At 39.7% G+C, this 25,086-nt stretch overlaps 1 protein-coding gene across 3 annotated transcripts in view; it reads right to left on the bottom strand.

Moving 5' to 3' along the window:
• AP3B1 (adaptor related protein complex 3 subunit beta 1) overlaps positions 1-25,086 on the bottom strand; it is a 184,065-nt gene that overhangs the window by 146,655 nt on the left and 12,324 nt on the right. For 2 of the 3 annotated variants that reach the window (XM_077347332.1, XM_077347333.1), the window contains exons 2-6: positions 12,159-12,234; positions 6,379-6,453; positions 3,341-3,436; positions 1,628-1,788; positions 1,046-1,112 (exon numbers count right to left, since the gene is read on the bottom strand). In XM_077347332.1, coding sequence (XP_077203447.1) covers positions 1,046-1,112; positions 1,628-1,788; positions 3,341-3,436; positions 6,379-6,453; positions 12,159-12,234 — 475 coding nt within the window. Of the gene's footprint in view, positions 1-1,045; positions 1,113-1,627; positions 1,789-3,340; positions 3,437-6,378; positions 6,454-12,158; positions 12,235-15,561; positions 15,746-25,086 lie in introns of those variants that run through there. The other variant, XM_077347331.1, reaches the window with a different exon arrangement.

Below are 25,086 nucleotides of genomic sequence, written 5' to 3'. Positions count from 1 at the left end.
CACCAGCGCACACCGCCAGGAACCTGGGCGTGACCCTGGACGCTTCCCTTACAATGGAGGCCCAGGTCACAAAGGTAGCGCGGATGGCATTCTACCACCTCCGCCAAGCCAAGCTACTAGCGCCCTACCTGGACCCAGAGCACCTAGCCACAGTGATCCACACGATGGTCACCTCTAGGCTGGACTTCTGCAACTCGCTCTACGCAGGCCTACCCTTATCCTTGATCCGGAAACTACAATTGGTGCAGAATGCTGCGGACAGGATTCTCACGAAAACATCGTGGAGATCCCACACCCAGCCGGCATCCCAACAACTTAGATGTCTCCCAGTTGAATTCTGAATCAAGCTTAATGTTCTGGTAATCACTAAAGTCGTATGCGGTTTGGGCCCAGTGTATTTGAGAGACCGCCTCCCTGACCATATCCCCAAAAGAGCCCTAAGCTCCGCCACCTCCAAACTGGCTGTGGATCCCTGGCCCCAGAGAAGCACGTCGGTCCTCAACAAGGGCCAGAGCCTTCTCAGTCCGGGCCCCCACCTGATGGAACGAGCTCCCTGAGGAGATCAGAGCCCTGCCCGAACTTCCACAGTTCCGCAGGGCCTGCAAGAGGGAGCTCTTCCATCAGGCTTTCAATTGAGGCTGACTGACATAGAACAGCTGCTGAACCCGCAGACTGAAAGAACCAACCCATGAAAGAATCAACCCCCAATGTTACTGTTAATTGTTATTTATAATGTAGTTTATGTTACATACTGTTTATGAAAGTTAATATTACATACTGTTGGTACTATATATTGTTCCATGTAATTTGTATTATATAATGTTCAATGTAAACCGTCCAGAGCTGCAAAGAAATGGGTGGAATATAAATAAATAAATAAATAAATAAAATCAACTGTGCTACACATTTTTATCTTTTGTAGCTTCTTTAAAATTAATTTTAAGTTTTATTTCCTCAAAAGTAGTCAGACAGCAGCAATTCTTCAGTAACTGCCTTTATCAATGAAAACCACAAAATTAGTTATTTTGTAGTAATTTGTACTTACTGTGCTCTTGTCTTTCAGGAGCTTCTCTATCACTTCAATTAACATTTCCTTTTGCTCAGGGTCAAGGCTAAAATGTGATAAAAGTTAAATATTCTTGTTTTATAATATTCTGTATTCTACAACTTTTTTCCTTTCTAAAAAACCAAAAAGATGTACATGAACAAATGAAAAATGAGAACAGAAACACATCACTTTGACTTGACCTTTTAGGAAGAGCTTGCAGGGAGGGGAACAAGTCATAAGAGGACCACACAGAAATTATCAAGTCTATGTGCTGCAGCCCTTTGCAACTTAGCCATGCAAATATGTTTTTAAGCCCTGTTGCAAATAATCAAATATACTGTCAAGAAGATGTGGAAATGCTGATTTTTCAGCTGCCTGAATAAATAACCTTGATAAAATTATGACAATACTTTGCATATATAGCTCTGAAGGGCCTCCAATAATGTTAAAACAGACCTTGCTGACTTTAAGCCCATTAACAGAAGGCAGTTATCATAAGCTGTAGCTAAACTTCATTATAGCACACTCTACTGAACATTAAATACATATCTTCCATATTTATGGCTTAAGAGATCTTACCTGTAAAGCTTTTGAATTGCATGGGCGGCATTTTTTCTAACATAAGGAGATAAATCAGCTGATGCTTCTTTGATAGCAAGCATCATAATTGGAACAATAATTGGAACTCTGATACTGGATAAGACTCTCAAAGCACTTGCACGGATCAACTGATTAGGATCCTAAAATGAAAATGAAATATTAGTAATCTTTAAATATACATAAGTTAAGATTGCTCAGAGAAAGCATACATAATTTATTTTATTTCTGAATTTATACTCTGATTGAACACAGATCCAGAAGCATCCTCTGCAATGAATATATTCAGATATTATGTGGTATTGAAATAAGAATAATTTATCAATTGAGAGATAAACCATCAGAAATATTTAAAGTCAAGGCAAACTGAATACCTTCCAAAAGATCACTCCCCCTCCCCTTTTGAAAGGTATTGTGCAACTACAACAGGTGGGCCTCATCCTTCATCATAACAGAACAAGACATTCTTCATATCAGTACTTGATACTGTACTTAATAGTATTTTCCACTCAGATCTAGCATAGCAGTTTAAAATGAAAATCTTGACTTTGTTTCATTAATGTATACTTAAGTTGACTGTCAAATTCCCTATTTGGTGTGCTCAGGAACAAAATACATAACTTAAGCCAATATAGTATGATGGAGCTCAACTCTATGCATGTTTACTCAAAGTATGTCCCACCAAGTTCAGTGATGCTTACTCCCAGTTTAAGTGCACACAGTATTGCAGTCTTGGTCTAGCAAGAACAATTTCTGTATAACTTGTTCCATAAAGCTGAGTCATCTGGGCTCCGCCAAAACAAAACAAAACAAACCAACAAATGCTTATGGCCTGGTGCCATCCGACCTGCCACAGCCAAGATTCTAGGTTCTTCTTACTAATCTGGGTGTGAAGCCCTTTTCAAGAAAATACATCATCAGGCAAATAGCATAAAAAAGCACAAGCAAAACAGATAACCTTTCCCAATTAATTCAGGTAGCTTATTATGAAGAAATAGAAGCCAAAAGCAGGTTGCAAACAGCAGCATAGGAATTACTTAGGTGGACTTCTTTCTTCACTGCTTGACAATTATGTACCAAGGGCAGGATTCAAAGTTTACAACATCTCCATTTTCTAAGATGCATGAATGCATAGCTTATGGGCTATGCTCAACTTGGAGCTCCTCCACCCAAACTATATATTATTGTGCGGGTATCAAATATAGTGAGGGAGACAGAACATATACTACCAATTCCAACTATTTTAAAATGTCCCGCTTTGGTAATAAAATCATACTTCAACACCTCCAAGTCCTTGAGTCAATTATGAATGACATTATTCACTAGAGCTGAGTAATCATACCTCTGCAAGGTAACAAACTGATTAACATTTAAATCAAGACTCTCAAGAGGACAGGCAGACTCAACAGAATACACAAACCTGCTCCTTGAGTGTGACAGACAAGATTAAACAAAGGAAACAGCACATACAAATATCCACTAAGTGACTCCTTTGCCGGCTCCCAAAAAAGACTTTTCAGCACTGCAAAATGGCATTAAGAAGGCAAAGCAGGCCAGGATCACCACATTGACTTAAGACAGTCCAGATATCAGCTATTCTTCTGCTCATCCTTAAACCGGTCAGTAAATAATTTTTGCTAGAGGGGAAAAAAGCAACCATCTTCAGCAAGCATTGCTAATTTGATAGTTACTCACTTTCAAAGCACGCTGAAAGGTGCTAATGGATAGCAGTGCCAGGTCCTGCTGCTCCTCTGCATAGCGCATCAGATACACATACACCAGTTTTTTAATCTATAAAAAATAAATAAATGTTTATAATATTCAAATCTCAAGGATTTCATGTGGATAAGAATTCACCCAAAAATGCCTTGGTAGAATTTAGCATTCCCAACTTAAGTACGATCTATATTGTTAGCCTGCATATTTGTGAATGCTCAGGGGCATGAAGAACAATCATTCTAGACTTTACATGTTAAACTAAAGGCTTCTCTAATGTATGAATGACGGTCATTACTCAAGTTAAAAAGAAAACCACATCTGCCTTGAAAACAAAGCAACCAATGTTCACAAACATAAACCTCTCAAATAATTTTATGAGTACTATATATCAGACAGCCTGACCCCACTGTAGCTTTAAAAAAATTACACTTCCATTAAGTTCTAAACAAAGCCTATGTATGTTAAACTAAGCAGAGAGAAAAACTGTTCTGAGTTATAAGCTGACCACAAGGGTTTATAATAGAGTCTGAAAGACCCTTAACTACAGCTGTGCTATAATTACTGTCACTGTCTGAAGAAAGATTTTTCCTGCCTGTTCTGCCAAAAAGCAAGATATTAAATCACAGAAGGTTATGAAGCACTAAATTATTTGTTGTTCTACTATGAACAAGCAGCAATCAACATTGACAACAAGAGGCCTGTATAGTGAATGACTGCAGGTGTGCAAAGAAAGCCTCCTTTTCTGGAAACCACTCTGAGACTAGAGGCAGGAGTACTTGGGTTTCGTGACTGTGCCATTCTTTTATCATTTACCTTCATTCAATGTTACAGCACTCCTCCCTTTAAAACTAATAATAACAGGGCCACATTAGACTTGAGGAACACAGGCAGATCTGTTTAATTAGTTTATCAATACAAGTATATCAAACTTCATGAGTTATTGACTAAACCTTTGATTATTTCTGTTCTATACCACCAACTGCTTTTCTAGGTCACTTTTCTGCATCTTCTGACATGTGGCATATAACTATACCTACAGCAGCAGTTGTCCGTAAAATGAATATTACTAGATGCTGTAACAAATTTCCCCTATCTAGTTTTGATGGCAAAAAAATCTTCCCATCCTGCGACAAGCTTTACGTATGAACCTTGCTTTAAGAGAATTCTAATTACGAACATCATTCATATAATATAAAGCCATCGAGCCAAATCTATATTCAGGTACTATGTTGACAGAATACATAAGAACAAGCTTTAAAATGTTATTGGACAAACATCCAAAACACCATTAGCAAGCCCTGAACCATAGCTAGTCCCAATAGCCAAAAAGCTATTCAGCCTAAAGCTTTGAATATCACTATACCTTTTTCATTAAAACAAAAAGAACTCAGCCTCTAGAACAGGGGCAGTGAAACTGCGGCCCTCCAGATGTCCATGGACTACAATGTGCAAAGCTGGCTGCACCCTGATTGGCCCTGCCCCTGCAGCTCCCGCCCTCCCTTTCTGGACTCTAGCCTCTTTGCTCTCAGATGCGTCTCACTGCCCGGAGCCAGCAGTAGGTAAGGGGAGAGGGCCATGGGTAAAGGGGTCATGGTGGAGGGCTTGCTAATGATGGCCTCTTGGCCTGCTAGGTTGGGCCTGCTAATGAGGGCCTCCCAGCCAGCTGACTGCCTGCTAAGGAGCTCTGTCCCGGGCCTACTAACTAGCTGGCCAGTCCCCACCTGCCCCACTTGATCTGGCTGCGAGCTGTGGCCCAAAGCCACCTTAAGCTGCCTGGCCAGGGGCCAGGGGAGGGAGCCCTTTCAGAGCTTGTTCTCAGGAACAGGCTTTGAAGCTAGTAATTCATAAAAACAACACAAACTAAACTACACAAAACAAAAATCTGTATCTCAGTGTTCGAGATGGAACACTACTTTACATGTGTCAGGGAATATGTAAGATTTGGTAGCAACAATAAATTATGGCTCCCATGGGATTTGGGATCCCTGAACCCTACTGATATCTTCTCCCCAGCATGCTAGTTTTACATGCACATGAAAATGTTAATCAAACAACAGACATATCTTCAAGTGTATAGCCATGTTGGTCTGAAGGAACAGAGAGTTTTGCTCACAATATAAGCCAGTCTTTTGACTGTAGCAGAACCTCTGAAATATTTTTCAGGCTTCAAGGAACATTGGAATTGGTGACATGCCCCTTCAGAGAAGTGGGAGCAGACGTAAGATGCAGGAGCCAGCCAATTAATTGATCATTTACCATTCCCATCGTGGAGAAAGAGGCTAGGCCCATATAGCAAAAGCAGAAGTGGGCTCCAGTGATGTCTAGTGATGGGAGGTAATTGCTAGGAAGGGCTGGCTTGAATGAAGATGCATAAGAGTGGGTGATAATAGCTGAGACTGGATTAAGTCAGTAATCAAGATCTATGAAATGTCGTAAATAAGTATACAAATACAATAGTTAACGAACAGGCATATTTGATCTGTAACTCCTTGTGGCTACAATGACCAAAGCTTTGATTACATCGATAATAAAAACCCCAAATCCCTATTAGGATTCAAGAGGGCTTGGGATTTACCTTAAATTAATCCATTCCACATTGGTTCATCCTGCCAGACTTAATCCTTTGGAGAAAGGGCAGCCTGGTTTGGGGCAAATCACCTATTCGACATGGAAGTTAAGAGTCATTACTGAATGACTGACGGGGATGGGACTATATTTTATAAACCTATGACATCGCCGATGGGGCTCTGTGTACGTTTGTTGAAATCAGCTCACCAAAAGTGAGCACCAAGAGAGGATGCTTGCCCCTTCCTCAGTCCTTTGGATGCTTATATTCAAAATATTTTTTACTGGACTAAAAAGTGTATTATCTCATATCTCTACACATTTGATTATTTCTAAAAGTGCTTAAAAATTAAAATGTAGTATTAAAAAGAAATTTCATGGAATGGACACAGAAACCAAAAATAAACATTAAATGAACTAATGATAAGAAAACATATTTGTCACCATACCTCAATATTTTTGCTTGCTACATTCTTCACTACAGCTGGAAACAATTCAGATGCATTTTTCCCTCTGGCAATCAACTTAAAAAACAAAGCATATATTATAACATGCCATTTTCAAACAAAACATCTACCCATTATGAACTGACTATATGTTAAAAGGTATTTCAATTAGCAACATTTTAAATTTTCTTCACCTTAAAATAATTTGCTTTAAAGCACCAATGACTTGCTCTATTTCATTTTTAGCAAAAAGGAATAAAAACCTAAACACAATGACTTTTGAAAAAAAATATCTACAAGAATTATTTTTAGTATACTGGAACAGAACAGCTATACAGCATTTCATTTCAAAATTATCAAGGAGAACATGAAGAACAAGTTAAAGCATTTGATATTTTTAAGATATAAAACCAGCAAATACTTAACAGCATGTTATTTTGTGTAAGTAAGGACCCTCAACCTTTTTGAGCCTGCAAGTGCCTTTAGAATTCTGAGTGGGAGTGGTGAGTGCCACCCCAAAATGGATCCCACAAGAAGTATAGCCAAACTTCAAATGACTTTTACAGCAGGGCGAGGGAAACACAATACTTCCCTCCTCACTTTACAAAAGAATCACAGAATGAAAATAATTTTTTTAAAAAAAGGGAAGCCTGGAGTGGTAGGAGAGAAAATGAAAAGAAAACCTGTAGTGAAATGGAACCCCAATCCTAGGTGCTCCTCTTCCTCCAGTGGTTGCAGCCGGGAAACCTTTTCATTTGCACAAACTACTAAAAACCCTTTCATTTGCACAAAGGCATAATATTATTGTCTGCATCTTTGCTATGTGTCTTAATCATTAAAACAAACTAGGTCGTAACAATGCAAACCTTTCATCAGTCTATTATCAGGATACTTATTCTGATCAACAGAGGTAGAATGCAAATTCTTATTGTCAATTTTAAGAAACTACCAATTTTTTTACAAGCAGTTCAGAGGCAATAAGATTAGGGAATTTAAGGTGGGGATCAATCAGATGTGGGGTTTTAGCTGTACTGGTAAAATTGTTTCAGAAATATTTTGTATAAAACGTTATATATTATGATTGTAAAGATTGCTAGCTTTAAAACATATCAAGGAACCATGCATGTATCTTGCATTATTTAACTGACCGACCATAATAGCTGCAGTGTACCATGTAAATATGTATTTAGGATCTTTTTAAAAGGTATTTTGTCTCATTAATTCATAATGATCAGTGTAAATCCTCCTTTGTTCATGGCTCATTAACCAAAGAGAACATAATGGGTCTTTCAAAGACTAAGGTATCATTTTAATTTAGCTAGCGTGTTAAACAGCTCCAATCTTACATATTGATAAAAAGACACATTAGAGTATGCAAGTTTCTTTGGTAACCTGTTGCAGCGCTCAACACAGCATAACCCTTGCTATCATGGAGCCAGTGTACTAAAATTACTCTTTAGAAGCAGAGACATAACTGCTCAATCCAGCTAAATTGCTGTGATGGAAACATGGTGAAATGAGGAAAATCCATGGGACACAGTTATCCCTGGGCATAAGCTCTACAGGCAGTACAGGGAGGAGCTGCACTGTACATCCATGAAGGCATAAAATCAAATATGTCAGAAAACATTAGAGAAATGAACTTCACAACAGAAGTTATAGCGATGGAAATACTGGGTCCTAAGGGTTACTTAAAAATGGGGTGTGCACCTGATCAAACCTTTGAGACTGATCTTGAGATGGAGATGGAAATAAGGAGGTAACATAAGCATATAATATTACGATACTGGAACAACTACCCTCTATATATTTGACTGGGTGTGCTCAAATCAGGCTGTAGAAATGAGTCCCCTTGATATCATAAATGACTATACTGGACAGTTGCTCACAAACCCAATGAGAGGGGTAGTGATCTTATTTATTAGGATTGGATGTAACATGCCCTTCCTACCGAAGGCGTACTCATGCTAGTGGACAGCATATATGTTGTTATACAGTTTAGTCACTTTAAAATAATGCTAAAAATTCTAAAAATTCTAAAAATATTGACATTGGTTGGTCTGAACTAACACAACATAGCACCTTTAAGACCAACCAAGATTTATTCGGCATGAGCTTTTGAGTGCATGCACTCTTCCTCAGACTAATGAACAACCATCATAACAGTGGAAATATAAGGCAAAGGCTAATTATGGTAAATTAGTAAACTGTGTCACAACATCCAAATTCAGCCAAAGTATAATAATACTTTGGCATACTATTATTCATGCCAATGGAATGTTACTCCTAAAGTCCATAACTTTACAGAACTGAGGGAAATAGTTCACAGAAAGTTGAAAGTAAAACACTTTGAAGCTTTGAAGTTCCTACACTAACTGAAACCCAGATAGAGTATATACCATAGGTTAAGACACTGCTAAGTCTAAAAGAATGCAAGCAAGGTTAGCAATACAAATCAATGAAGCAATAAAAGAGGTTTGTTTTTTTTAATTAGAGAGTGTGGTCTAAAGAACTGAACAGAAGGGACCACAGGTTCTGGAAAAATATAAATCAATAATTAAATATGCAAAAAGATAGTTTGAAGAGCAGGTTGTTAAAAGCATGAACAATATTTCTTTAAATATGTCCGGAGCAGAAAACCAGTCAGAGAAGCTTTGGATGATCAAAGGATTAAGTGACTGCTAAAGAAAAATGGGACAGAGCAGCTCAATAAACTTTTTGCTTCTGTGTTCACTGTGGAAAGTGTGAGACATGTATCATACCACAGCCCAATTGTCAGGAAAGTGGCCTGAAGAACTGAGTCACACTGAGGTGACGGAGATGAAGTTGTAGACCTATTGGGGGAAACTAAAAACTAGTAAGTCTACAGGTCTTGATAGCAGATACCCAAAAGTTCTTAGGAAACTCAAATGTGAGACGGGTTACAGTAGATCAACCAAAGCCTTTTTCAATGGATAATTTTAATGTTTTCCCCTCCTGTTATATCTTATATCATTGCTGTCCTTTTTACCTGCTGTAAGTTAAATAATTAAATGTATTTTGCTTTCTTGTTTTTTGACCCTATTAATATATCTGATCTGATCTAATTGATCAACTTCCACTAAACTCAGCCACTGTACCAGAAGACTGGAGAGTAGAAAATGAAATAGCAATTTTGGAGCTCAGTAGGAAAGCAGGAGCCTAATATCTGTTCCAGACAAATTAGTAGAAACTGTAATCAAAGGTAGAATTATTAGGCACACAGAGAAATAAAACCTGCTGAAGGAGAATCTACATGGCTCCTACAAAAGGAAGTCCTGCCTCACCAATCTTTTGGAGTTCTTGGAGGAAGTAAACAACCATGTAAACAACAGTCACCCAATTATCTTTTTGAACTATCAAAAGGCTTTTGACAAAGTATCTCACCAAAGACTTCCCAGTAAACTTAGCAGTCATGGGATAAGATAATAGGTTATCTTATGGATTAAAATTGGCTAAATGACAAGAAGCAAAAAATAGGAATAAATGGACAGTTCTCTTAATGGAGGTAAGGAAGCAGTGGGGTCCCACAAGGATCAGTATTATTTAACGTGTTCATAAATAAGTAATTTAGTAGCCTGTGACAAAAAATTCCTCAAGTTGGTGAAAATGAAGATGATTGTGAAGAGCTCCAAGAGGATCTCCAGAAATTGGGTGATTGCTAGGAAGTGTACACTGGTTCAAGTATAGGCTAATGGGTTCTGAAGTTGCTGACACCAAGGGAAAACGAGATCATGGCATCGTAAGTAAACAGCTCAATGAAAGTGTCAACCTAGTGTGTTGCAGCAATGAAAAAGATAAACTCTATGCTGGAGATTATTATGAGAAACATTGAAAACAACATGACCCATATTAAAATGCCTCTGTATAGATCTATATCTTTATTGTCCTTTATTTGGAATACGGTGTTCACTTTTGGTCACTGTATCCGAAAAAGGACATCACAGTGCTGGAAAAGTACAGAAGATTACCAAGATGACTGTGGAGGGTTGGCTGAAGAGTCTGGGACTTTTTAGTTTAGAACAGTGGTTCCCAACCAGTCCATGGATCAGTTGGTACTGGGCCGCGGCTCCTCCTCATCCTCCTCCCCAGTTGCTGCCTCGGGGGCTGCCTTGCTGCTCTGCCACCAGCTCACCAGTTTGGTGTAGTGGTTAGGAGTGCGGACTTCTAATCTGGCATGCCGGGTTCGATTCTGCGCTCCCCCACATGCAACCAGCTGGATGACCTTGAGCTCGCCATGGCACTGATAAAACTGTTCTAACTGAGCAGTGACATCAGGGCTCTCTCAGCCTCATCCACCCCACAGGGTGTCTGTTGTGGGGCCGCTTTGAGCCGCCTTCAGGTAGGGAAAAGCGGCATATAAGAACCAACTCTTCTTCTTCTTCTTCTTCACCTTTGGTGCTCTACAGTGGCTGCCATGGCTGGGGCTCCCCCGAGGCGTGGCACTGCACAGCTGCTGCTGGCAGCACTCCCCAGTGGGTGGCGGGAAGACAGGGGTGCCGGTGAGAAAGCAAGTGGAGCAGGTGGCGGCGACGTCCCTCAGCAAAAGACTACCCCCCCCCAGGGCCTCAGTAAAATTGTCAAGCGTTGACTGGTCCCCGGTGATAAAAAGGTTGGGGACCACTGGCTTAGAACATACACAATTAAGGTGGGATATGGTAAGAGGTTTATAAAACTGTGACCATGGTGGTGAAAGATGATAGAGATTTTCTCCCTCTTCCAAAATATCAAGGGCAGCCATTGAAGTTAATCAACAGTAGACTCAGAATGGGCTAAAGGAAATACTTTTTATACAGCAAGTAATTAAAATGGGAATTTGCTGCCAAAGGATGTGGTTGATAGCCACAGGCCTAGCAGCTGCCGGTCATGGTAACTTAAGGAAACCTCCATATTCACAGGCACTCAACCTGTACCAGTACCAGGAAGCAACATCAAGAAGCCTTTATTGTCCTGTTGTTGGTCCTCCAAAGGAACTTGATGGATACTGTGTGAGACAGGATGCTGGTCTAAACGGACCACTCTTCTGAGATGTCTTAGCATTATCATATCATAATGGGTACTATCAGTTACAAAAATATTATGCAGTTCTCTCAATTGCCTTTTTTCCCCAGGAAAAAAACTAGTTAATCTATATTCTACAACCAAGAAGCCACATAACTAGTAACACATATGCCAGATTCTTGAGAATTTTGGGACCTGAATGGCAGCACCTCACACCACATGCAAATTCGTTATGAAACCAAGTGAAGTTTCAGAAGCAGTTTGTGAATGAAAATAAAGAATGATGGTGTCTGTTCTACTGCTGTCCTTGGAGCACACATAAGTAATTTCTGCATCTTAGCAAATGGTAAGGTCTAAAATGCTGCAATTGGACGAATCACCCTAAGAGCTACAAGAGAACAATGATTTTGAAAAGCCACAGACACCAATTCAAGAGGAAATTCAAATTCATTATATTCAACATCTAGAAACACTGCACGGTCATATAAAAAACACAAGACACATGTTTATTATTTTTTTTCTCAAGACATTTTTACATAGGGTAGATTGGGAAGGAAGAAAGCTTACCAATTCTAGTGAAGTCAGAATTTCTTTAGCAAGAAGTACATTTACACAGATTGATAAGTATATTTTACCCAGTAATTAACTTTTTGAAACATCATTTTAATGCTAAACCTGGAAAGATTGAATTGTGTATATATTTATGTAGCAAAAAACTCAAATTCAGAGTTATCAATTATACATGAAAATACTAATTGACATACCCCAACTATCCTCTTCATAGCATCTAGCTTAGAAGAATCTTTGCTGCTTTCCAACATCTGCTTCAGATCTTCATTTCTATAAAAAGAAGATATTGCAAAATAATGAGGAAACCAAAATAAGTGTTCACATAATTCCAAATTTCATATAAATTTCATTAGGAGGGTAAAAACAAAGTGGAATGCTCTAAATTAAAATGGGAACTGAAACATCCAGGAAAAGAAATCAGTTTTAAAAATTATACATATTCAGAAGTTTGAGAATGTTAATCATCATAGTAATATAAGGTTACTGGGGTACAGTATAAGCATACATTTCTTATATATAATTAATACACATATAAGTGCTTCTTTTTTTCTCAGTTTTAACAAAATATTCATATATAAATATAACACTAGGAGTGCACAAAACCACAACACATTGGACCATGGAGATGTTTTCAGGTTCCTGGAGAGGCATCATTAAAATGTTCCAAATTAAAATCACCAAGAAAAGGCTGCCAACTCAAGGTGTAGAAGTACTCAAGCTTCATTAAGGTAATATGAGAATACCTTCTGTTGGATTATAGCATAATTTAACTCAGGGTGGATAAAAATCAATTATATTTTAATTTTAATTAATTTTGAGAATTTAAATAAGATTTTTTTAATAAAATGCTTTTGCGAATCATTGAGCATTTGATATTATTTTGACTGTTTGAATTTGCCAATCCTTTTGCCCAGATATTTGTACTATTTCCCCCAATAAGTTTTGTTTCTGAATTCCATCTAGATTCTCAATGTTCCTTTCATGACCAGAAGCTCTGCCAAAGATTCCTTTATAGCCACTGAGCTGAAACACTTTGCTTATTGGGGGTGCTCTTTAAGTGCTGAACTCCTTTAGCACAGGAGTGAAAGGAGCAGAAGCCAACCTGGAAAGCTGATCATATGTCCAGGGCACTCATGTTTTTAGTGCTGACACAGAAATTCACAGAATCATGGAGTTGTCTAGTTCCAACTCCCTCAATGCAGGATCAGCCTAAAGCATCCATGATAGGTATCTGCCCAGCAATAGCTTGAAGACTGACAGTGAGGGGGAAGCTCACTACCTCCTTAGGCAGCCTATTCCACTGCTGAACTGGTCTGTGACCCCCCCCCCCAATATCTAAGCTCAGGGGTAGTCAACCTGTGGTCCTCCAGATGTTCGTGGACTACAATTCCCATGAGCCCCTGCCAGCATTTGCTGGCAGGGGATCATGGGAATTGTGGTCCATGAACATCTGGAGGACCACAGGTTGACTACCCCTGATCTAGCTGATACTGTTCTACATAGTTTAAATTGATTACTGTGGGTCTTATCCTCTGCTGCCAACAGGAAATGTTCCCTGTCCTCCTCCAAGTAACAACCTTTCAAATACTTAAAGACAGCGATCATGTCCCCACAAAACCTCCTCCAGGCTGAATATTCCCAAGTCCCTCAGCCTTGGTGTAGTGGGTTAGGAGTGCGGACTTTTAATATGGCAAGCCAGGTTTGATTCTGTGCTCCCACATGCAACCAGCTGGGTGACCTTGGGCTCGTCACAGCACTGATAAAGCTGTTCTGACCGAGCAATAATATCAGGGCACTCTCAGCCTCACTGACCACATATGGTGTCTGTTGTGGGGAGAGGAAATGGAAGGCGAATGTAAGCCGCTTTGAGGCTCCTTCAGGTAGAGAAAAGAGGCATACAAGTACCAACTCTTCTTCTCCTTCTCATAGAGCTTGGTCCCCAGGCCCTGGATCAAACTTGTTGCTCTCCTCTGCACTGTCCTCCAGTGAAGTGAGGCAAAAGTATCTAAAGATTGCTTTCTGTTACATTATAGCCAAAAGGTTTTTTATCATGCAATAAGGATTAATTTTTTAATTCTGCATTATCAGACTGCATGTTCATGTAATGTTTTGAAACATTTGGTAAATGAATTATATTAATTAATTCATTAAGGAACTAATGTCATTTTGTTCTAGAGGTTTCTGAAAGATTATTTTGCATAATTTTTCTATTTAAAGATAATTTCATAGATGTTTGGTTCTGCAGTTCTCAGAACTGTGCATTTGTGTCTGCAGAGGTAGCATGCCTCTTCTTAACAGCAAAAATATTTTAAAATAAATATATTGTTTATTTTCCAAATCTACTGAATCAACTTTTAAGTGCTATATTTCAACAAGTTCAATGAACAGAAGATTATTTGGAGTGGATAGATGTAGACAAGATAGCAATATTAAGAGCTAAGTGTGAGGAGGAAGGGGCAAATGAAAGTGCAACCTCTGAGTAGAATACTCCAGAAGTTTTGACATCTTTCTGAATGTATCCTTATGAATGTTTAAACGAATACAAGAATATATATATTTTGTATAAAGTTATTGTTTAAGATAAACTAAACATTGTAAATGGTTATTGTTAATGATTATTATTCTCCTTCCAATAAAGTACATCAGAAAAGTTGTCTAAAGATGTATGATTAATTTATTCAAGTTTGAAACAGTTCCCCATGTTTTGAGTTCATAATTATCCGTTTCAAATGGTAAATAACCAAACTATTATTAATTTTCTGATATAAAACTAACTGGAAAGTTAGTATACTGAAAGTGAAACATTCATCTGGGTTGTAAATAAGGCCAGAAAGAATGATCTGATTTATATCAAATCCACCCTGGTTTCATTTCACTAACACTGATGTGATCCAAATAGTTATTTCCAAGATGGATTTTTATTTAATTTTTTTTGTTCATCACCTTACCACATCAACAACTTATTGTGAGAGCATCCCTCTTGCCCAGATTTTAAAAGCAATTTGCCATGTGTCATGCGGCAGCTGCTTGAGAAACATGTCCCGTTATCTCCTCAGCACTCAAAATGATCGGCACAATTTCTAAAATCCTGGCCAATTTGAGCACAACAAGTTCCAGATCAACACATACTTCATTATTAGGTTTAGAATACCAGCATGCACCAGAGCCTAGTATGCACATGTCTATTATCTCTTAATTTTGGCTTTGAGCTGGATTTTTCCTCCATAAATCTTATAAGCTAAGAAAGTCACACAAGCTATCAGTTACAAAACATAGTGGCACTTCCTAATTTATGCTTTAAAAATACACATTTTAAAAATACACCACATTATTCCTAACATCAGGAATAACTTACAGAAAAAGGTCAATTCATTTAGTCCATATTAAAGGACATTATTATGCACTTCCTATACACATCCTTCAGTAAATCACAGAGAGTGCTTATCTCATAATGCTCAATATGACATGGTTCACAACATATACATTAGAACCGTCCTGGTTATTTATATATATTATTCACAGCTTTATATAAATTATATTCAAAACTGGCATCCAGTAATATAAGTAGGAAATTTTTTTACAAACTGCGATACTCACAATGCACAATTTTCTTCACATTGTTCAGCAGAAGTACTGCATATCCTGCTCTCTTCTATACTGGGCTCTGGTTTCAGGGTAACTTGGAGGGTTTCTGCTTTTTCAAGAATATGTTTAACACTGAAAGCTGCCCCACTGATTTTATCCAGCAAAGAGGATTCGTTCTCCATTTTGTCTAAACTTGGGAGTAGGGGAGAAATCAGCACTGCTAACCAAACCCACGTACCAGTATCAGCATTAAAGAAACCAGTAACAGGAACTCACTCCCTTCACTGGAGGAAAATGACTGCTATATCAAAGGTCATTTCCTTAAAAAAATACATCTTATCTACCAACTAAGACAAACAATGATGCATAGCAAATCTTTTACAGTCTCACTGTACCGGTTGCTGAAAAACGATTTTTAGCTTGTCAAGAACTATTACGGGTGGTAATAAAGCACAGTAAAACAAAGTCACAAATTCCTCAACATAGCTCATGTTTCATTATAGCCGTACAATCCTAAACAAGTTACACCCTTCTGAATTCACTGAAGTAAAAAGAGTTAGAGGAGCATAACTCTGTTAAGGAGTCCATAATAATAACCAAAAGAATCTTGGTGCAGAGTATTCAAGGATCACCCATGTAATCTTTCAGTTTGATGTTATCTACTACTTCCTCACATCATGTGTGAAGAGAGATGACAATGACTGTGCAGAATGAGGGCTTTTGAGAGCAGCTCCCAGGATTAAGAATTCCCTGCTGAAGTATTCAAAGCCTAGTTTTGTAGGAAGTAATACTACTTTCATATACGCGTGCCAATCTAAATCTAAAATTAAAATATTTTATGGTTAAGGCCACCATCTCAACTTCACCTAACATTCTGAGTGCAAGCAAAATTCTAAGTCCCCCCCCCCCACCCCCGGCGATGGTACTCTGAGTTTTGTACATCATGTGATGGAACTAGAATGTTATTGCCTATATTTGTGACATACCTATACAGATCTGAACCTCAGTTGCAGAATTCTCAAAATCCAAGGAAACTGAATTACATTGTTTTTCAGAAATGAATGGAAGACAATTGGTTAAAACTGAATATAACAATTCCCCTCATTATCAAGTTGCATGCTTCCCTCACTTTTTTCATAATATTCAGCAAGACTAGTCCAGTACAGATACAATATTGACCATATCTTCCTAACGTTTAACAGATCAGAAGCAGACTGTGGGGTTCCTTCTCATTATCTTAACCTCAATTTCAATCTAAGTTATAATTATGTGCCCACTGGTCCTAACACAATTAAATCTAACCAAGTAATGAAATCCCCTTTAAAGATAGAATTCTGATTGGCGTTAATCATGTTTAGCACCATCCTTACCATTTGTTCGGATTAATATTTATGAAAAACTTCTGTGGGTAGAATGCTGCCCGGGAACACATCTGGTATCCAGACTGCGCTTCCGCCCGCATGGGCCACCTGGACGTGCCCACTGGATTGGGCCGGCCCTTGGAGCACCCACCTCCCAGGAGCCGGCCACAAGGCGCGCACCAAGCCTTGCTGCCTGGCTGGCGAGTGTGGTGCTCCTCTGCCACCCTACCTTACCCGCTGGCCTGCCACACCCGCTAGGGGCAACGATGGCCTGGCTACCTCCTCAGACATCAGAGCGATAGACTCGGATGCCACGCACTGTGACGAAAGGCAGCCTTGCCCTCACTCCAGCCACCCGCACGACATGTGGCTCTAGCGCCGCTGGCCAGCCAACCTGCCTCCTGATGCCTTGCCCCAGCTGCAAAATGAGACTCCAGGTAGACCGGCAGTGGCCCTCTTCATCGGGGCCCTCCACTAGAGCCCGTTGCATTCCTGGATGCAATGGGCTTTCAGGCTACTTGTATATATAAAACTGAAATACAGTTAAAAGGTCAGGATGTTACTTCTGTACTGGGCCTATATTCAAATATAGAGATATTTCTTTCTAATGCCCAATGTATAATACTTAATTGTACCCCTGGCCTCAATTCAGCACACAGTTAAAAATACTGGATTTAATGACTCTTAACTTGGTTCAATGTGTTTGGCATGTGCCATATCAGCAGAGAGACTTTTCACAGTAATAAAACACTGGAGAACACCACATTAGTTAAAATCATTACAGATTATACACTGATATTTCTTATTAACATCATTTAGTTACAGCATTGTTGCTTAGATTAAATAAAAACAGAATCTAGGAATTCTAAAATACAATTAAATGCTTTTAATTTCATAATATGCTACAGTGTACATGTTCAAAACCTACTTGGAAAGTGTACATAAAACGTGTCAAGCTTCAGCTATCATTCTGTGCTACTCCATTATACCACAGCTATTTGAGTGACATCTTGTGGTACAATTTTGCATTACTGTAAAGTATATGAACCAAGCCATCATACAGAAAACAAGGGAAAGCAAACTGACAAATATCATCTGAATATACTAGGCTTTTAAAAAAATGACATAATATTTCAAGAAGAATAACCAAATAGATAATGTTGACTAAATACAAGCTTACAAAATTATCAAAATGTCATCACATTTATGTGACAGATGTTGATTAAAATTGAAGTACATGCTTGTAATGTATTAAATAGTAGCGCAGGAGATATGCTAAAAATGAAAGCTATAGAGCTGTGCTGTGTGTCCAATGTCCATATTTTAAAGACACTGATTACTGATTGTGAAGACTTATATGATGTCCCCCTCCAGTCACCCACTCAAGTCCTATCAAAAGACAAAACACCTACAGACACACACACAATTATCATTATCACCCTACATAAAATGTGAACTTCCGATAACATGCCAGCTCTCTGATTGGCCATTAGGGGGAGAGGAGAGGATCTATGGGGGGAGGGTCCTCCCCACTGAGGACTACTCCTAGAGGCAGACACATGAGAAGCAGTGGGAGGCCTCTGACTGGCACTCAGTGAGGTCCCACTGAGAGCCCATCCCATTTCTGCTGTTTACAGAGAGCTGACTGGTGGTAAGCCATGAGATTTGGGGCAACCAGGCCCCCACAAGCCACCATGCTCCACCATATCATGCCACCACATGCTGGCTGCCCTAACAATGTGACACCCCCTCCACCTGCACACTACCATGCTCTGCATGGACAAAGGCATCAGGCTTTTCTTCCAAGTGCCAAAAGGCTGCACCACCAATCCAACTTACAGCCTCTTGGAGACCTCCTCTAGAGCAGCCTGACCCAGCCTTGGAGCCCTTCCTCCTTTGTTGTCCATACCCTCACCTATCTCTTCATGAAGCCACCACAGTTCACTGCATACCCCACCCTCCTCTGCCCTTGAAGGCACAGGAAGACCCCTAGCCGAGTGCTCATCATGGTCTTCCTTGCCACAGCCATGCCCCCACCCTTTGCCAAAGCACCGCCTTGCCCACCTCCCAAGCATCCTCCCCATAGCAAGCCGTCATGCCGGCCCCCTACCATGCCTTGCTGTCTGGCCCTGGCTGCTTGGTGGTGCTGAGCCCACAACAATTCAGGATGGAGGGCTAGTGCCATTGAGGCTCCAGCACGCCACTGACACCCAGATCAACCTTCCTCGTCAACAAGATAGCTTGTAATGCCTGTCCACCACGGCTCACCTCCTGCCCTACTGCTCTGTCCACAAAGCAACATAGGGGCAGGGGGGGTGACTGCTGAGGGATGATGCAGCTCCTCCTGAGTCCACTGGCCCAGCTGCTGAACTCCCCCACCCTCTTCCACACAGATTCCTCCATCTCCACCATCCTATGGCCCATTTTCAAAATGGGCTTTGGTACTAGCAACACCACAAAAATAACACTAATTTATAATTACCTATTCCATAACAAGCTGTAAAAAACACATTTAATACTTAAGCAAAGAAAACTGGTTGCCCAATCTGAACAAGTTATCCATTAGAATGTCCAGATTACGTGAAAAACAAATGCTGCGCGCAGACTACAATTTAACAGCAAAATAGTCATCAAGGTAGCAACAAAATCGAAACTCTTCATAATGGAAGCCAATTAACAGCTCTCTTATATATAAAAATAATAATCCAAGAGTATGTTATTAGGATTCTTCTCAGCAAATAGCAGTATTAATTTCATAAACTGATCCCTTAGGAATGATGTATTTCTACCTCCTTATAGATGAACGTTGGGTACTCCTGAGGAGGAGAGTTGGTTCTTATATGCCACTTTTCTCTACCTGAAGTTGGCTCAAAGCGGCTTACAGTCGCCTTCCTTTTCCTCTCTTCTCCCCACAGCAGACACCCTGTGAGGTGGGTGAGGTTGAGAGAGTCCTGATATCACTGCTCGGTCAGAACAGTTTTATCAGTGCCGTGGGGAGCCCAAGGTCACCCAGCTGGCTGCATGTGGGGGAGCGCAGAATCAAACCCGCCATGCCAGATTAGAACTCTGCACTCCTGGCTCTCATGCCGGCCCCCAATATTTTTTGTTTCGATTTTAATGGAGGCTTAACAGCTGCTTCACAGTATAAACTCATAAGCTTTCCCAGTATAAAAAGTCAAGCAACAGAGAACTTCATTGGCATTAATGCAGAGTCTCTGTCTAAGACTGGACAGTAGGAGACCATAGCAGCCATCCACCCCCAGCAAAAAATGACAAAGAAAAGATAAAGCAGCACAGCTGATATTAATACTAAAAGTATCAGTTTGTAATTTATAATTCTATTCCTGTCAAATTAGCCGCAAAAATGGTAGCAGGTTGGACTCTAATGCACTAGAGCAGGGGTAGTCAAACTGCGGCCCTCCAGATGTCCATGGACTACAATTCCCAGAAGCCCCTGCCAGCGAATGCTTCTGGGAATTGTGGTCCATGGACATCTGGAGGACTGCAGTTTGACTACCCCTGCACTAGAGCAAGTGGCAGTTGCTGTATTTTCAGCCAAGGGAAAAGGTGAAACGTATGACAGTGGTAACAGAAGACTACAAGGATGCTTACAATGGCAGGATTTAAAGGGGGAAGAAGGCTATTTTGTCATACAAGATGACTAGAAGAAGGACAGTATGGGCAGAAAGGAAAGTTTTCAGCCGCAGGGAGGTACTTGCTACAAAGACTTGGTTGAGCAAGAGGAGGCAGAAAACTGAGGTACTGCCCCTTCCAAATTAAAAACGGAAAACTATCAGTGAAAAATTTTGAGCATATCCATTTTGCATTTTTTTTGGCCTGTTCTCAGAACATAGGAGTTTCACAGACGCACTGTCATTGCAGAACTCAGTTCTCTACTACTTAACCTGGCTATGTATGTTACAAGGCATTTTACTGCATGTCATTTTAGACAGCAAACGTTTACTGTTCAGAGACAGCTTAGAGGAGGTTTGAACAAGACAAAAACAAGAAAATAAATTACATTGGTGGACTGGAATTGCATCTGTCTATTCCGCCAACCAGGTGACCTTGCATCACCTCTAGGTACAGGCATTAATGACCTGACTGCAGCAGTTGTAAACAGCATATGCATGTGGATGCTACTATGCAGAGTGAAGCTGAGTACTTTTTTCACAGTTCTTTAAAATTAAGCAAGCACATTGTTCAAGCCTATGTCCACTAGAATCCATACTTGCCGGCCTCATGCAAAATATCCATGAAACCTCCAGGTATGTGTATGGATATGTGCAATTCTACTTATCCCACCATGGTAAATCTGAGTCAGATTAAAACTCTGCATGAACCACCATCCCAACTCACTACATTTCCTCCTTTTTCCTCTGTGTATTAACAGTGCATCGTGCTCTATAACTCAGATTACACCATGTGGATTTATGAGATCAAATACATTAAAGACTTATTTTACAGGATAAGCTATCCAAACCATTAATCTTTTCTGGCTCATATGCCTAATGAAACTGGCATACCACTACAGCAGGAGGCACAATGCCATTCTAACAGATGGCCTTGGCTGCAAACATGCCAATGAACCAGTATATGTATCAAATATTAGGACTGGACTACTCTACAAGAAATTCACCCATTCAATTACATACCTTTCCATGACTTTTAAACAGAATATGCTCAGTCAATAATAAATTAATTGAACAATTCTAAAAACACCTTGCATAGCAGCTGAGGTAAATTTTCAATTAATCTGGAATATTCTCCTGCCCAAAAAACTTTAAAAATTGTGCAGCAAGGAAACTACCATCTTTGATCAGTATTCAGTAAAGGAACCATTTGCAAATTTCCTTGAAGACAGTCTGTTTCCCAGCCATTTTTCTCAGCAACATACGCACCTGCTCTATAAAGAAACAAATCATTGGATACTTACTGAAAATGATATAGGTACAAATTACATTTTTGTCTCCTGTGACTGGAGTGGCTCTTTATTTTCTTGGACAAGCCACGTCACCACAAAATTTGTGTGTGTGTGTGTGTATGTTTTGTCTTCTACAGTAAATCCTCTACAGAGAATAGATGAAAGAATGTAAAGAATGTTTGATTACCAGAATCATCATGATCAATTTATTTACGGTCCATTGACTAGTGAAATTATTCTGAAAGAAGGGAAGATGACACCAAGTTAGAAGAAAAAAATTAGCTCCTGTCTCACCCACCAAGATGTCCTCAGAAGAATAAAGGCAGTTGCCTATTGTGTCTATTATGACACCCAAGTATTCTAGTTGCTGTGTAGGTTTACAGAACTTTTCTGTAGGTTGAGAAGAAACCATACACCTGCAAATAGCGGGCAGCTGTTTCTGTGTCTTGGAATGTTGATCAAGGAACTTGACCTGATCAACAAGTCGTCCAAGAAGGGTGGATGCAAATGCTCTGTTACCTTAATTTTATAACTGGTTAGGATATTCAAGGAGACCGTCAGAGTCACAAAGGGGCTGAATGGTAGGATCCTGAATTGTGGTTGAACTCTCAGATGGAAAATCATAGGAATCTTCTGTGATGAGGAATGATTAGAATGTGGAGATAGCCCTGAAAAGTGTTTCAGGGGTTTCTCCACAGTAAAAAAAAGTTGAGAAAGGCTGTCATAGAGTGTCCCAATCCCTGTACATTATTCATGTGTAGATACGATATGCCACTGTCAACAATGGACCTAGTTGCCGCTGTGACATGTTTCTGAGAAGCAGCTTGAGTGACTCTTACTGAATCCAACATTGTTTGTGGGGCTTATGGATGTGGGGAAACCCACTCTGCAGTTTCCTCATGGTCCATTAGCAGGGGTGCCAATAGCAGCAGTCACAGAAATGCTGGCTCTGGACTATGGCAGTAGAGAGGAAAGGCAACTCTTTTGCCAAGCACATGCAACCAGCTGGGTGAACCTTGGGCTCGCCACAGCTCCGATAAAACTGTTCTGACCGAGCAGTAATATCAAGGCTCTCTCAACCTCACCTACCTCATGGGGTGTCTGTTTTGGTGAGAGGAAAGATAAGGTGAACACCAGCTGCTTTGAGACTCCTTCGGCTAGAGAAAAGTGGCCTATAATAAGAACCAACTCTTCTTCTTCTTCTTTAGAGGCTCTGGTCCAGGGGTAGTCAAACTGCGGCCCTCCAGATGTCCATGGACTACAATTCCCAGGAGCCCCTGCCAGCGAATGCTGGCAGGGGCTCCTGGGAATTGTAGTCCATGGACATCTGGAGGGCCGCAGTTTGACTACCCATGCTCTGGTCTCTTTGCACCAGAAGCAGCTGCTGAGGTGGTTCCTATGTGATCCATGTCAATTATGTTGGTGCTTTGCCCAGGATCAGCGGTGTGGGGAAATCTAATTCACCTGCTGAGAGAGAGCTGTTGCTGCCTTCACAAACTTCCAGGTAAGAGTCATCAAAGAATGCAAACCCTACTGTCAATTTTAACCCTACTGTCAATGGCCAAGAGATGCTCTCCCAAGCTCTTTGGATCTTGTCTTTAATCTCATTGTGGGAACATGACAGACCAGAACAGGAGAGAAAGGGAGAAATTAGTATGAAAAATAGACAAAGATAAGATCAAGGAGCAGAGAATAGTAAAAAAGAGGAAATTAAGTCTATCCTGTACTGATTTCACTGTTGAGGCAGGAGATGGATGACTCCAACAGCAGAGAAAGGAATGGGAAAGCATTTGTTCCTGCCTTTCTTGGTGGGAATCACTCAACAAGATGTCCTCAGCCTCAGAGGGATGACAAAAAAGGGCTCGATGAATTAATAACACACTGGCAGAAATGTAGTCGAAAGATGCAAACTGGTGAAGCTGAACATTATTCCTGTAAATTTTTTTGCCATCTGTTAACATGTTCATTCATTCTGCACAGACATGGACTTCTCTCTTTTCCACATGATGCGTGTCCAAATTCTGACATTTGGTTAAATATTTAATTAACAGTTTTATTGATATTAATAATGTACAGTTTCCAAAGTTTAGCCACAACAGAGTTTTTATAGACTGCAGGCATGCAAAATCTAAGCCTCTAAATATAGCAGAACTGGTTTATTTGAAAAGAAGACAGCAAGCTGCTAGTTTCAAATAGAGAAAAATTCTGTGCTGAAGCACATAAAAACAAATTATCCTGCACTGATAACAGTCCATTTTAAAAAATACAAGCAGGTTTTATCTAGGAAATGTCAAAATACAATACAGATTTCTTACACTCAAGATTGTTAACCCAAACTGACCAACCTCCCTACAATGGCACCAGGCTAATTTTAACAAGTCTGTAGCTCTTGATCAGATAAGTGATGCCATTAAGCCTTGATTTAGGGAATGCCTACCAATAGAACTGAGTCATTAAACCAATTTTATGTTCTATCAAGACATATGAGCTATTACTTTCTCTTCATGTCACTCTACCCTCAGGTGAACAAGACCTGATATTCATCCTATGTTTTTGATATGGTTGTATTAATTTGAGCAACCAAAGTATTTTTAAAGAAGAGATGCATACTGAATAGTTTTATTATATTCTTCAACTACAGTTGAGGTTCCAGCCACAGATAAAATTTGTATGGGGACATTCTACTTTCCAGTGTAATTTAATTTAGAATGAATTTCCCCCATTTATCCTCAAGGAAGTAATGTATGTATCTGTTTAACTGTGTGACAAAACATAGCGCAACAGATTCATTCTTTTACTACTTCAAGAACAGAACTGAGCCTTATAGTATTATAAGTTACAACCTGACCTAGAATTTTTCTAGTTTCTTGTCAAAATATGCATAAATACGCAATTTCTATTAATGAAAAATGAGCTACACATTTTAATTCAAAAACACCAAATCAGCACACATTTGATAACATCAGAATTTAGCTTAGTTTTGTGGCGGATATTCCCCTCAGCAGCAATCTACAGAACAGCACTCAATGTAGCCAACGCATGTAGGAAGTAAAAACAAGATGTTATTTCTCCCACCACAGAAATTATTTTGGAATTCAGCCACACCATTACAATTATGTTTTAAGCAGCCTGTTATTGGGAGAATGGGAGGAATCTAGAGGAACCAATTCAAATATTTACTTGGAATTTTCCCCATTATTCTTTGTTTCTGGCTTTTAGGTTTAGCTTCAAGGTAAAGGTAAAGGTATCCCC

The sequence above is a fragment of the Paroedura picta genome, chromosome 7 (genome assembly GCF_049243985.1).
Source record: "Paroedura picta isolate Pp20150507F chromosome 7, Ppicta_v3.0, whole genome shotgun sequence".
NCBI lineage: Eukaryota > Metazoa > Chordata > Lepidosauria > Squamata > Gekkonidae > Paroedura > Paroedura picta.
This window is presented reverse-complemented; position numbering and strand designations above follow the sequence as displayed.